Raw genomic sequence first — 15028 nt, forward strand, 5'->3', positions numbered from 1 at the left:
AGAGGAAGGAGGTCTCTCTCTCTCTCTCTCTCTCTCTCTCTGTTTCCCTCTCTCTCTCTCTCTCTCTCTCTCTCTCTGTCTCTCTCTCTCTCCCTCTCTCTCTCTCTCCCAACATTACATCAATTTGTTGATCAAACAGTTTTAATGAGATTATTGGCTTTAAAAACGGATCAGATGAGAATTGTTGAACTGAAATAAATGATGAATGTGCGGAGCAGAAAATAATCAGATAACTTCCGGAGTAACATTTGTCTAGTTAAAGTCTGCATTTTTCTTTACAATAACTGGACTTTAACTTTACATTTAACCCAAAAACAACAGGGATTATATTCCAGGATTAAATGTTAATCCAGCAGTTTAGCGACTGAACTGGTTAAACTTCCACTGCCAGCAAACCGTCCTGATCCTCCAACAGGCAGCCGGCAATATTCTGTTACAGGTCAATGAAGAACAGATGAGCATTCAAACCAAACCAGTGGCAATGGGAGACATTTGCAGCAATTATTAGGACAATTCCAGTTCAAACTCCTGAGTTGTACGGAAATAAAGAGCGATAAACAGAATGAGCAGCTGGACTCCTGCAGCGGCAGCATCATGCTGAGGGATCGTCTGCTGAGTCCACCGGTGAAATACTGTGGAAGGTAGACATTCCAGTTTTCACCGCCGGAAGACATTTTGGAACTTTCTGCTTTCACGCCATGTTGCTTCCATTGTCATATTTATTTATTGTTTCATATTCTTGGTAAATCTTTGACAAGACGCTTCATTTCTACGCTTCGGCATAGAAATGAAAACGCGTCTGGTTTTCATCGCCTTCATGTTTCCCTGCGCCTGGGAGAATGCATCATGGGAGTTTTCATGGCGGCAGGAGAGAGCAGGCTCCACCCCCGGATCCATTTGATTTTGTTAAAGGACAAACAGCGCCGCCACGCGACCCGCCGCAGGCTAGTTGCCGTATTTGGCAACCAGCCGTTGTTTTCTCCACCACTGGGCCTGTCGCCAAACCGCAGGTTGACGTCTCAGTGGATGTTGCTTGCTGAGCCATGAAGCCTCCAATCTGAAGGACACACCACAAGTTTTCATACATGGACACAAACTGAACTAATACTGGACGGTTCGGACCGGACCGGGTCACCAGAATTATTTCTGATTTTTCTCTTTCAGAAAAGTGACGGAGATCATTTTTGACATTTTCTGCTGATCCAGACGTTGCCAAATCAGTGGAATGGTCCGATCGACTGTCTCACGTAGATTGCTGCGGTTCTGATCCGTTGCTCTCCTGGAACTGGAGGAACCGGGTCAACTAGTTGTTTTGGGCATCAGGACTTTGTGATGGACCCTCCAGAACGGCAGCCGGTTCCCTTTCTTTCACTGTGTAGCAAAGCTGGAGGTTCTTGAAGCGCACCGGTCCCTCATGCAGCGAAACCCCCACGCCATGATGCTGCCACCGCTGTGCTGAACATGTGGAAAGATGTTCATCTGTGAGACACAAAACCCAAACGGCCTGATGGCTGGACGTCTGATGATGATGATGATGGAGACGTCTTCATCACCTGGAGGCCAAAGGTGAGCCGATCTTGGACCTGAATAGAAACTTTTTTCTGATTTGATATGAAAATTAATTTTTCTTCCATGAAGTGTATGTAAATATCTGGCCGTCGGAGCGCTGCATTCAGGGCCTGTGGGAAATCTCCGCTGCCTTTCAGACGTGTCAGGCGCTTGACCCAGTTCTGTCGGTGTTGTGTTCAGGTTTCAGTAAATCAGAAGCTTTCGGATCTGCAGGTGTTTTCCTGTTTTTTTCAGCTTCGTCTTGAAGCGATTAGGGATTTTTTCCGGTTTGGTGAAGTTTAAATATTTCTCTTGTGGGCTGAGGATGGATGGAGGCCGGGCGGCTGCAGCTGCAGGCTGGCGCTGCTCCACCATTTGAGCTGAAATGCATCATTTATTCTGTCAGACATCCTGCAGCCGATCTCAGCAGAGGTTGCGGCCAAAAACGAGATGATGGAAAATATTCTCCAGTTGTTTTATGGAGGTTTGTTTTCATAACCTGCAGCTCCGGCTCCTCGTCCCCATTTATTTCCATGATTCCTGGTCATTCAGAGCGTTGGCGCATCGCAGCAAACATCCATGTGTTTATCTAACACGCTTATCCCCAGTGGAGCTGCTGGTTCCGACCTCCAGAGGTCACCAGGTGAGAGGCGGGGTCACCTGGACGGGTCCCCAGTCCATCACAGGCAAAACATGCAGTTGCACAGAAATTAGGAGGAAAAGGAAAAACGCGCCAGAGAAGCCCTGAATGCACCGTCACCTGCTGCAGGTGCTAATGACCTCTAACCCCACAGGACAAAGGTCAGCGGGGATGAAGGCTCGTCCTGCTCAGTGGCAAGGCAATATGAGCCTCCTACATGCTTACACACACACACACACACACTTTATAACATTAAACTTTTGGATTTCTATAAAATAAACCAGAAATATCTGTAAAAAATTAGATTCTTGTCCCTTTTCTCTCTTGCCTGAAAACCTTAAATTTCAGCTCATCATCTGACTTGTTTTATCTCTACAATGTGTTCAGTTAAAAACGGACCGTGAAGAGCCGAGGTTCTTCTTTTCCCCCTTTTCACAGATCTCAGAACTAAAGGAGGATCTTTTAGAAAGTCACACCTGCAGCTTTGAGCTTTCCGGACGTTTCATGGTTCATGGGGTTAGGGTGAGCCACAGACTGAAGCACTGAGGTGTTCAGGGACAGTTTTAAGGTCTGGAGAGCAGACAACTCGTTCTGTTAGGGGGAGAAACAGATTCATTTAGTTCCTTATAAAATTGTTCCAACTTCAGAGAAAATTACAAATATTCCAACCTGTTTTTTTTATTTTTATTTTACACCTGGGAGATTTTCACTTGAAAAATTAGATTTTAATTACATGTTTAAATATGTTCAGTTTTAGTTCTGATTATTTGTGGAGGATATGAGAAAATCTCAGCAAAATGAAAACATATTTATAATTTGAAGGAGTTTCACTCTGAGCGTTTCTGTTTCTCGTCATTCTGCGAAACATCTAGGAGTGATTTTCATAAAACATAACGACCAAATGTTGACAAAATCCTTTCAGACACCATCATCATCGTCATCATCATTTCAGTCCAAACTGCAGCATTAATGCACCATTTAAAAAACTTTTTGGGATTTTTATGCAACTCATTCAGATTATTTTATGTTTCTGATTTGGTTGTTTTTTTCCACTCATGCATCAAACCAACATTTTGTAGAATGTGTTTAAATCTACTTTGAGAAGGAAAAGAGAAGTCGTTTATTTATCAGTCAAAAGTAAAAATTCCCATTTTGTGAAAAAAAAGCTTGTGGTTTAATGTTTCAATAAATCAATTTGTTTTGTTCTGTTATTTAATTTTTAACAGCTGTTCTCAGGCTCAGAGTTGCACTTCTGATCACTTTATTAATTCCTGTCAGATTTTATTTCACTCCATTTTTTTAATTACAGAGTAAATCTTTAAACGTGCAGCTCTTATAATAAAATCCATATTTATGTGAGACGGAATCCGGATTCAATTTACTCCACAGAAAAGCTCCAAATATTCTCACTAAATATTCAAATTTTAATATAAAATATGATTAATATCTGAAAGAACTTCGACAGAATCTCGTCTCACGTTATGAAGTTTCATTTCCAACAAACATCTTTCATCTGATTTACAGACGAAACCGAGTCCATATGGACCGGAACATTCAGTCAAAGTCCGCCTCACCTGCACAATATTTCAGGATTAAAGAATCGGGTTGATCCGAACTGACTCATCTGGACCGGAAGCAGACCGGTTCTGTTCTCTTTCAGAAACAAACGTTTTAGGATAATTAAAAAAAAGTCCAGAACTTCAAAACGTTTTCTCCAGATTTTATGCCTCGGTTTTATTTTTAGAAATCAAATGTAAACCATTTCCTGTCGAACTTTAGAGGTTTTTTGATTTATTTCCTATTTTCTCTTTTATCTGATTCTGTTACAGACAGAATTTGTCTTGTTCTCTGTTAGATGGTCGTTAATCAGTTTATCGATCATCTTAAATGGAAACTATTAAATTTTATAAACTCTGATTCAGCTGCAGACCAGACTGATGAAGTACAGATCCACTGGTTCAGAAACCGGGAATCTCGTTTGGACCCATTCCTGTAGGATCGGAACCAGTTCCACACGTCACGATTCAGAACTTTTCCAGTTTCTCCCCTCGGACTGGGATTTATTCTGAGTTTCTTCTGTTAAATTCAGAGAACATTCCCATCATTCCAGCCTCGTTCCCGGTTCCCCGGGATTCATTCATGAAGCTGAAAATGTCGAACTGGAAAACCTTTGGATTCAGTTTTGCTGAGAAGAGGCGAGACGTGACATTTACGCGGAAACTTACTTTATAAATTAGAATAATCCTGGCTTCTGTCTGAAAAATGGAAGATAGAAAAATAATTGAAAATAATTTAAAGCGCTGAAGGGAATGTTACTTTAATCTTTGTGCGTTTTATAATCTGTGAATAAAATTAAAACCCGAGGTTTGAATGTAAACATGAAATTTCTGCTAGATTAAAAACTACAAATATTTAAAACCCTTAATCAAATCATAACTCGCTGCTCAGCACTGATTTTAGTTGGCAGGTTTCTGATTCCCGCATCGATTCACCGGAGTTTCACCTGAAACGGTTTCAGGTCAAAGCAGCAGCGAGTTTAGCGTGAAAAGAAAAACTTCTGCTTTTAGAATAAGTTTTAATTTAGGCCGCAGATTTTGGTTTTTATCTTTACTGTACACATTTAATGTACGATTGAAAAAAAAATAAAAAATTATCACCCCGTGGTGCGGTTCTCTTAAATTAGTCTTTTTCTTTTAAATAAAAATAAAGGTACCCTTTATTTTAAGTTTAATGTTTTATGAATAAAACTCTTGAATTTTTGGTCCAACTGCAAACAGTTTTTTATGGTTTATTGTCATAAATGTTCCTGGAGAGTCGCGGACAGGAGCCGCTTATAAATGTATTAAATGAGTGAATCTGTTCGTCTCTGATCAGGTTTTAGGAAACGGCGCGGAGCAGCAGAAGCTTCAAGAAATGATTGAAATTTGCTTTTTGATCTAAATTGTAACCATTCTCCACTTTTAAAGTTTAGATTGAACTAAAGCGGAATACGCTTGTGTGACAGTTGATCTGGGAAGTTTCTCTCCCTCCACGCAGCTGAAGTTATTTTCAGCTGTTAGATTTAAAAACCTCATGTTCTGGCTACAGAGACCTGCAGGCGGACCTCGTCTTACTGCCTGTTTTGTGCATTAAGCGGAACCGGAGCCTCGCAGATCCTTCGGTGTCTAACCGCAGCTGCGCGCCTCGGGGATGTTTTACCTCTGGGCCGCTGTGTTGGCGTCCAGAATCCCTGCGCCCTGCATCCAGGAGCGGACCGGGGTCATGCCGGTGGGGAGCGGCTCCTCCTTCATGGTCAGGGCCCCCCGGGGGAGGCTGTCCTGGATGGAGAACATCAGATTGTCCTTCTGGGAGCTTTGTCTTCACCAGAAACAAGACAGAAGATGAAGAATAATCCTCCCTGTACCAGCCGCTCAAAGAAGCCAGAGGACCACCTGGATTAAGGTGGAGAAAAGAGGAGTGCTGAAGAGGAGGGGTGAAGGAGGAAGAGGGAGGAGGAGGGGATGGAGCTTCCTCAAAGTGCCGGGTCCTGATCCAGAGAAGAGCCGCGGATTCCTCTGGGTTTCAGCGGGCTTGGTTTAGATCCCAGCCGCGGGTCGGAGCTGGAGGAGCGCGGAGAACATCTCGGAGGGGCCGGGCAGAGAGTCCGGGGATCCGGGATCAGAGACAGGCGAGCGCCGCGGACCGAGTGGAAAAGAAAAGTGGGACAAAAAAAAAACAGGCAGCGCTTCAAAAAGGGGGTAAAATGAAATGATTAGCAAACAAGAGGGAGGGACGGGCCGAGGAAGGCTGCTGCTCCCGGGGGAACAGGGGGATTGGGCAGCGAGAAATCTGCCCTCCCTCCCCGGCTCTTTATGGCTCCTCCGTCCCGGCGGAGAGCTCCTTCTCTCGGGCTCCACCGCTCCGCAGGTCCCGCGGGACCCGCGTGGAGCGGGAGGGGGCGTGGCGCGACCATACAAGGCCTGCTCATCTGAATACGAGGCTCACTTCCGGCGTCTGATTGGCTGCATGCACTAATTGCGTCACTGTCCGCTCCAAATATGGGGTTCCGCGTGTTGGGCTGCGCGCGCTGAAGAAACAAAGTTAGCAGGTCAGATTGATGACACGTGACCGCTGAGGGTTACCTGGGAAACGAGAAGCTCAACACCCATTAAAGCTGATTTACTCTGCAGCAGATCGGGCGCTACGGAGTCTGGATCCAGTCCATCCGGGTCTGGATCCAGTCCATCCGGGTCTGGATCCAGTCCATCCGGGTCTGGATCCAGTCCATCCGGACTGTCCTAAACTTCTGCGGAATAATCTGCAGTTCAGGCTGACGGCGCTGCGCTAGTTTGGCACCGATTGGCGGTTTTTGCGTCTATATTTATTTATTAACTCCGCAGACATATGGCGCTCTGCTTCTCTTTACACACAGCAGCAGCCAGCGCCCCTAATAAGATGCGTTTCAGTGCCAGAGATTTATTTCACATCAAATTAAAACGGAACCGATTCCAATGAAAACAAAAAATAAATTTCATCACTAACATTCTGGAAGTTGTTTGATCGCGGCTTTTGACGTTTTGAGGATGAAGATGCTGAGATTCCTGCGCATTTTCTCTTTTTTCAGAAATCCACTAATTAAGCAGAAACTCCACAGCAGCGCTGATTAAATATTTATTCTCCTTTAGCCCAGTGAATTCCTCCTGGGAAACAGAAACGTCTGGAAATCCTGGAAAAAATCTTCAGTATCGAGAGAGAGAAAGTCAGAGAGAAGCTGCAAACATGGAGATGAAGAGAAAGATGATGAAGAGGAGGAACACAACAGGTCCATCGATCATGAATCAAATATCGGTTCAGTCACTGCAGATATTTATTCACGTTGAGGTTTTGGAGTTCGATCCTTTAAAGCCACACATTTAGAAAATCCTAAATCATAAAAACCTTTCAACAATAAATAAACTGACTTAAAGTCGCATCAGCCAACATCTGAGAAGATAATCATTTAAAACCGGACGGTTAAACAGATGACCAACGTCCGTTCACTGAAAGTGAACCTGCTGAGATCCAATTTATTTAATTCCTTTCAAACTTCCCTAAATCCCGGATGAAGACCCAGCAGCTTCAGAACCTACTACACGGACCGGACCGGACCCTTTCAGCTGCAACTAAAGTCTGTGAATAAAACTTTATATTTAGGATTTCTGAACGACTGTGCTGAGAAAACAGAGCTGTTGATTTTATTAAAGCATCAAAGTTACTGGGCATTCCTGAAATGATGCAAGAACTTTCCATAAATTGATCTTTAATGAGCTTTTATTGGGAATGGTGTTCAGGAATGGTTTGGTCTGTAAATCAGCTCAATAACATGTTGAAAATCACCTTTTCTACAAAGTTTCTTTAAGCCGTGGTTCCGTGAACACCGTTCAGACCTGCAGGGAGTCGGGACTGACTCCCCCCTGCAGCCTGGTCACCTTTAACCTCCTCAGTTTCTGATTGGCTGTAGCAGAACCTTCAAGCAGCTTAAAGTCTCCATCTAAATACATCCATCATTTAAATTCATTCATGGTCATCTGCCATATCTTACGGAACCGAACACTTTGTAAAATCTTTTATGACAGGCCACGCTTCGCTCTGCAAAGCTTACTGCAGACCGGCAGCGCCTCTTAGTGGACACAAAGAATAACTGCTTCTGGAGAAACTGGCTGCTGTTTGAACTATTCTGATGGTTTTTAGCACTTTGGCATTTTCATCCTAAAAGCTTTAGTCAAACTGGAGAGACAGGAAAAAATACTGATAAAAAGCATCAGTTGTGATAGAAAACAAAGGAACTAACCAGGAAACCTCTTAAGAGAAATATTAAAACAGTTCAGAAAGTCCTGCATGTATTTACAGCAAATCCAAGGCCAGCAAACAGACGACTCCTAGTGAAAAACAAAACTAATGTATTGGAGGACATCTGACACACGGCTGTCTGCAGCAGAACGTCAGTTTTCCCATTAAACCATTTCCAGCTGCATCGGGCTTCCAGTCGAGTTATGAAAAATATCCAAAAGCAAATCTGCTGAGTGCTTTGGAGGAAAACGCACAGCCAAAAGCCCAGTGTTGATTTAACTCCCAGAGTGAAATTAACTCCTTTTCAGGGTTTATATGGTCCACACTCTTCAGAGTTACATTAACACTATGGGATGCAATGGTTGACACTGATAAAATAACAAAAAATAACTACTTTGTTAGGGTTAGTTTAACACTTTCAAGTGTTAGGTATTTACTCCAAAATGTGTTACTTTATGACTCTGGTTAAAATTAATTATAATACAGAAAAACTAAAATAAAAAAAATCAATTTTAAACAATTGTTTTATTTTTTGCAGCTGTGTTTCCAACATTTTAAACTGTTGTACAGTGAACAAACATTCATTAGCTTTCCATTTGAGTTTTGAATATCAAAAGGCTAACAAAGGAAAAAATGATTGTCAACTAAAAATATATCACTTGTTTTGCTCTCAAGTCTGGGTGGTTCCTTCATTTTGCCAACATCAATGTTATACAATGCAAGGATGTATAAAAATTCATTAATGCAGCATCATAAAAGACATCAATCACAAAATGTCTTGAATAACTCATCAAATGCTCCAAGGGATCCGTTTGCTTGGCATGGGATGAGTCACTTATCATGATGATGTCAATCTTGGTCTTCTGACATCAAACAGCAAGGAGGTATGACTGCAGACCCCGTTGGTCCCAGAGATGTTCTTCTAAACTGCAGCATGACTAAAATTAAAAAAATATATACACCAAACATAAGAAACCAGGCATACCAGGATATATAACTTTATATCCTTAAACTTATAACTTTAAGGATATATGTTCAAAAGACCCTTATATATAGTTTAAGTTTGGTGTTGAGTATTTCTTTGTATTATGTGTTGTCTGTTCAGCGTTACTTTTGTCCCTTAAGGCATACCGTAGTAGGGCAGCGATGACGTCGTCACCTTGCCGTAGCCAACGTTGCTGATTTCTGGTGGGGACGTTTGGTAACCGAACCACTGTGCTAACACGTGGGAAAGACTTGCAAGATATGTGTTCTCCTTATAAGTGCGTCATTGAGAAGTAAGTTGCAATATTTGAGTGTTTACTGCAGCTAAATGAGTGATTTGAAGTTTGTTTGCTGTTATTTCACCTGTTGCTAAGTCCAAGCTAAATGCTATGTGTGTATTATAGAGCATTGTGTTGAACATACATATCTATGCTCAGTGGAGCAGAGGCATGGTTATTAGTTAACTGTGGAGTTAACCTGCCTTAGTTTGCTTAGTAATATTGACTTAGAGGTTTCCTTCTTAGTTTATCTAAGGTATAATGGCATGGTGTAATGATAGGACACCTTGAACTTATTTTCTGTATTTTTGTTTATTCTAGGAAACCATACACACCTTCATGTAGACACATTTATGCCATCCATGTTCATTGGATCAATATCTGTGATACAGTTTGTAAAACAGAGCAGTTAAAGGACCCTGCCTCGTGTCTTCATTAAACATCTGGTCCTGAGCTGAATCCTGGCTGAGTGGTGTTCTGGCCGACACTCCAGGTTGAGAGCGGTGACAAACCTGAACTGTCCCTAACAGCCCTTCAACTTGAGAGCAAACTCACTTATAATATAAGTTTTATATCCTTAAAGTTATAAAACTTTAAGGATTCATACAAACCAGTGCAAGAAATTAGTGTTTCCCCAGACATACTCAAAGCTGTGTTTAATCACCTGTTGAATGTAATGTCTATAAAAGCAAAGTGACAAATTACTACACATATTTTTATTTCAATTACCTTATAAAAGACAGCAAGTCTCGACTGCGTCCCACGCACTGATTCCTGGAGACTTCAGGTGGTTTTGGAAGATGTCACCATCCTCAGGTACTCTTCTCTGATTGGTTTAGCAGGAAGGTGCCTAACAGGAGATTTCATTTTAGTGAAAAAAATTGACTTTTTACCATAGATTTAGAAGTGTAAAAACACACCTACCTATGTTTATTAACTCTGTGAGCCACCAGCATGTTCACCACTGAGGGTTTCTGTTGTTCCACTCTTGCAGAACTTCTTCACCACCAGACATATTTTGTAGAGCACCTTCAACCAGCTATGAAATTAAGAAAAATAGAAAAGGAAATAGACGGAGACATTTAGATTACCTACATATGGCACAACATGTTTAAAGAGCTTAGGGGCACACTGAAATCATGTTACCTTTTTAGCAGACACTGCATTTTCAGGAGTGTCGGGTTTTTGCTTCTTGCACAGTATCTCATCCATCATTATTGTGGAGGTTGATGCATTTGAGCTGAAGTCTGAGAAAGGCTCAGAAGCAGGTGAACCTGCTGAGAACTCTTAAGGAGAAGACAAAGCAAATATCAGTTTCATCTTTTTGTAAAATCTTTAATTTGCTTTTATATCTCACCATCATGGCAGAAAACATTCAGCATAACATTGGCTTGTCTAATGAGATCACTGAATATTTCTCCATCAACTTCAGTATCTGTCGCACCCTTCGATGCAACTTTGGCATCAGGTGGCAGGAAAAATCTTTCAATGACTGAAAAAGTTAAAGTGTAATTATATAATCAGCCAGATTTTGTAATTAGCTTTATTTGAGTTATTAGTATTTTGAGTTCATATGATTAGCATGGTGAACATATTGCAAAATTGAAAATACAATGGCTTACCCCTTTTACTCACCACAAATTTGTATTAGTGTTAAGAACCAAGTACATAAAAAAAGCCTATCATTCCCTCCCACCGACTCCACAGAGGTTAAATTAAAAACCACAAACCTTCCTCGTGGAGCTTGTAATGAAGACTGAGGCTGGTTTGGTTATGGATAAACAATCACTCCAGGGTGTCGGGTTAGGACAAATAAGAGAACGTCCGAGTTCAGTATTGAGCTTTACTTGACTTTTATTAGCTCTTGAGGTTCCTCCATACATATGAAGGCATAGGTGTGTGTGTGTTTTTCTACATACATAAACAAATAGAAATTATGAGAACCTGCCTGTAAATACTTTCACAAATAAACCAAATGTCCACAAAGTGAATAAATGTGTTTAAAGATTACTATAGACTAGCAACTGGTTAATATCTGAGTATGAGAACGTAAACAATAATTACACATAAATAATAATCAACCCTGCTAATAATAGCGTCACATGATAAAACATACAAGAGAAATAAGGCATTTCAGTTGAAAGTGCCAACACAAATAACAGCTGCATCTAATTAACCGAGCTTAATAGCTTAATGCTAAACGGCTAACTTTTAGCTCTCCACAATCCGAGTAACCCACACCAAACGGCCATAATATTCAACAGGACAAAGTACAAGTACAGCTCTTAGGCTTTTATGAAACCGAACTAAACCACCAACAGCATTACTTACATTCAATGGACGCACACAGTAGAAAGAGGTAATAAACGAAGTCTGTGTTGACATCCACACTCAGATCTATGAACAAATATGGTCGAGGAGCCACCCAGTGGTGGAAATAAAATACTACATATAAAACACCTTGATAAAGGAAAACCAGTCTAGAGGGCTGAAAACAAATAACAGTCTTTTGTACAGAGCTGATGAAAGACAAACTCCCCTCCAATCTCATCCAACTTCCCATTCGTGTCCAGGTCACGATGATGCTGGATCAGCATTTTACTGATGTATGTGTGGCCTATGTGGATTTGGTGGCTTCTCTTGGTGTGGTAATGAACGACAAGGAGCTGCTCAAGTTGGCATCAGTCGTTTCTTTTATTCACCATCTACATTTGACACAACGGGCATCGAGGTAAGGCCAGTCTCTGGGATAAAACCAGCTCCTGCAAGGCGGAGCCATAATGTTACAGCGTGGGAAATTCCCACCACACTTTCTCACGCACTAAGCACTCCTAAAACACGACAAAAACTATATAATAGCAGAACTAGCGTGACCTGGATTAAACATATTTCAATAATATGCAAAAACAAAAACCATAAACATATTCAAAGTGCATAAATAATATTTCTTTATCACATAGCAGAGACACGTTACCTCGTCAGTGATCCTCATGGCTCTGAGGATTACCCATAATACCCCGCTCTTTCTTAGGTGAATGCAATACAACTTGGTGTATTTTAGCAGGATTTAACTTGAACCATTTAAGTATGTTACATATGGAATAAATCTAGACAAAGCAAAAATGACTTAAGTCAAGTGTTCCCCTCAGTGCAATACTCCTATGCATGTTGGAGAATGTAACACTTCAGCGTGCTACCTGTTAGCCGTGTGAATGTAAAGGCTAGTAGCATTTACATTATGTTGAGGAAAATAAATATTCATAGGGTTTAATACAGTTAAATCTTACGACGTGAAAATAGTGAATTAAGTAAGAGTCCTTTGGATAACATCTTAGAGGGCTTTAAGTTAGTCCTGGAGAAAAGAATGTCTGTCATCAGGGAGGAACCAGGTCATAAATTAACCTTGGCACACAGGCAGCGAGGAGACATCTCAAGTCATCTCCCTCAGAGAGACACTAAAACTTAAGGACAAACAAACTAACAACACAGTACTAACAATAATTGCAATTTAATTAGTAGAATGCAATTTAGTTAAAATTAACATGACTTGAACTAGTCTAATTTGTAGTTTTTTATTAACTACATGGAGTCTCTAACCTAGGCCAAATGTAATATCAGTTAGTTAAATATAATCAAAATGAGCACATTAATTAGAAAATGTTTAGAATGAATGTGTTTATATTGAAAATGCTCAGGTATATTCTATAAGTGTTTTATTCTTAAAATCTGTGCTTTGATCTAAGAGGATGCAGAAGTTCTGAACCACTTTGCGTACCAGGCTTTATGTCGATTTAAAATTACTGCACTGATATGGATTTGTAGGAATTACACAACAGGGAAATAAAATAGGTCTAAGACAGGTTAACTTTTGGTTGAACTCTGGTGGAAGACTAGAGGTTTTGTTCCAACCAGGAATTAGGAGTAACATCACATCTCAAACTGGCAGGAGAAGAGCCTGCTCTAAATGACCCTATAGGTCTCCCTTGTCTAGATTGAGAAGTGCCGTAGCCCTGAAATTAAACAGGTCTCAGAAGGTAATAAAATTGCCCAAACTGAGTAATTTGAAACTGGGTCTATCCATACCAGGAGAACAACACGCCTTAATCGCGTAAATTAAAACAAAGGAAACACCTTTTGAATAAAAGTATGGATCCTAGAGGAACGAATCAAATTTGCTTTAGCAACTCTCCAAAGACTCTTTGCCTTTTTATCTTTCTTCTTCTTTTCTATTAGTCTCAGGTAAATGAATGTCTGCTTTAGTGTGTTTGAAGTGTCTGTGTTGTCAATGTGATTTTATACTTTTAAATGTTTGAATAAATTCTGAAAATGCATGACGTGGAGCTCTGAATGTTAACTCTGTGTGGCTTTTATTTCCACGCATGGCATCAATTAATCCGGGAGCACAAGAGAATATAACGAGCCAGAACCTAATGATTTTGATTCTCTTAATAATTACCATGGCCAAAATTATGATTTTAAATGGTACAAAAATCAAACTTTATTTTTTACAAGTACACAGCCCAATATTTGTGTGTGTGTGTGTGTAAAAGTTGCAGTTACAATGGTGTTACTGTTGTAAGTGCGACAGCTGCTAACTAGCAACCCACACATGGGCTGCTAACTAATAAATCGGGTAGCTGTTGCAAAATAGACAAAGTATTAAATTAGTGGGAAAAGTCACATCATTATTATTATTATTTAAGAAGTTGCACTTACCGTTTAGAACAACAGGAGAAGAAAAACAAATGGAGCAGTTTTCAAATTTCACTCCACGGAAGACGATGAAGGAGGGAGGAGCTTATTTTCCTCCCATTAGAGTTAATTCAACACCGATGGAATCAACTATAGAAAATAACTAACACTGGACACAATTCAACTAATCTTAAATAAACTTAAATTAGAGGAATAAAATGTTTGTTTTCCTCTAGTGTCCCGAATTCAGGGTTCCTCTACAAAGTGGAAACCACACAAAGAACAACTGCTCGCCATTCAACTTCAGACATATCTAGGGTTTTATTCAGACAATTAAATGGAGAGAAAAACAGATCAGCATCACACCTAAAACATCAAAAAGTCAAAACCAGAAGCAGACATTAATTACCTGAGAAAAGTAGAAAAATTAACAAAATACAATAAGAGAAAAAGCAAAGGCGCCTTTGGGAACTGCTCATGCGGCTACAAACAAAGCAATTCGATTTGCTTCTGTGGAGTGGAGGTTTTTACTAAGAGGTGGAGTCCTAATTTTAATATATGCATTGAAGGTGTGTCCTCTCCTTTTAAACCTGTAAGCAGTTTCAAATTACCTAGATGGGATGGTCTAAATGATTTTGTCACCTTCTTTGAGACGTATTCAAAACCAAAGATAAGGAGAGAGAAAGAGCAAAGGTCCAGAGTCAGTAAAAGTCAGAGAGAGCAGAGGTCATTCTCAAACAAGATTTTCTCATGTCGGTTACATCTGGAATCCCCCCTTTCCTCCCTTTCTAAACATTTGAACAAAGACCCTTGTTCAAAAGAAAGAGATTTATTTTTCACCTAGACCTTGTTTTGTTTTTCTCTAAACCTAACCCTTCTCAGCCTGTTCCCGTAACAGTGGATTTCCTCCCGCATTATTTTCCTCCAACAAATTATTCCAGTGAACGAACCGTACAGCTCCTTTTAACCTCCGTCTTCCATTTCTGACGCTGGATCTTCAATATCCTCAAGTTTGAAATAGCAGGCAGCTACAAGCCGTGTGTTAGCTGTACTGGCTAAGTTTTGGCTACAGTCCGCT

The 15028-nt window shown here is 40.6% G+C and overlaps 1 protein-coding gene and 1 long non-coding RNA gene across 3 annotated transcripts in view; both read right to left on the reverse strand.

Moving 5' to 3' along the window:
* LOC106937098 (transcription factor COE3-like) overlaps nt 1-6056 on the reverse strand; it is a gene marked incomplete at its 3' end in the record, with an annotated part of 89985 nt that extends 83929 nt beyond the window's left edge. The window contains exon 1 of the mRNA XM_015018443.1: nt 5387-6056. Coding sequence (XP_014873929.1) covers nt 5387-5520 — 134 coding nt within the window. The remainder of the gene's footprint in view (nt 1-5386) is intronic.
* A 2211-nt stretch (nt 6057-8267) lies between these two features.
* Nucleotides 8268-11863, reverse strand: LOC106937099 (uncharacterized). Of its 2 annotated transcripts, XR_001422311.1 has the most exons (6): nt 11590-11863; nt 10989-11169; nt 10405-10544; nt 10183-10297; nt 9988-10108; nt 8268-8934 (listed from the first exon to the last, which is right to left on the reverse strand). It is a non-coding gene; the product is annotated as an uncharacterized LOC106937099 (long non-coding RNA). The 2 variants fall into 2 exon arrangements; XR_001422310.1 differs by having other exon boundaries at nt 8269-8934; nt 10989-11863.
* Between the last annotated feature and the right edge of the window lie 3165 nt (nt 11864-15028).

Source organism: Poecilia latipinna, unplaced genomic scaffold, assembly GCF_001443285.1.
Source record: "Poecilia latipinna isolate Pla-1442-1.1 unplaced genomic scaffold, P_latipinna-1.0 Scaffold2273, whole genome shotgun sequence".
NCBI classification, from domain to species: Eukaryota; Metazoa; Chordata; class Actinopteri; order Cyprinodontiformes; family Poeciliidae; genus Poecilia; species Poecilia latipinna.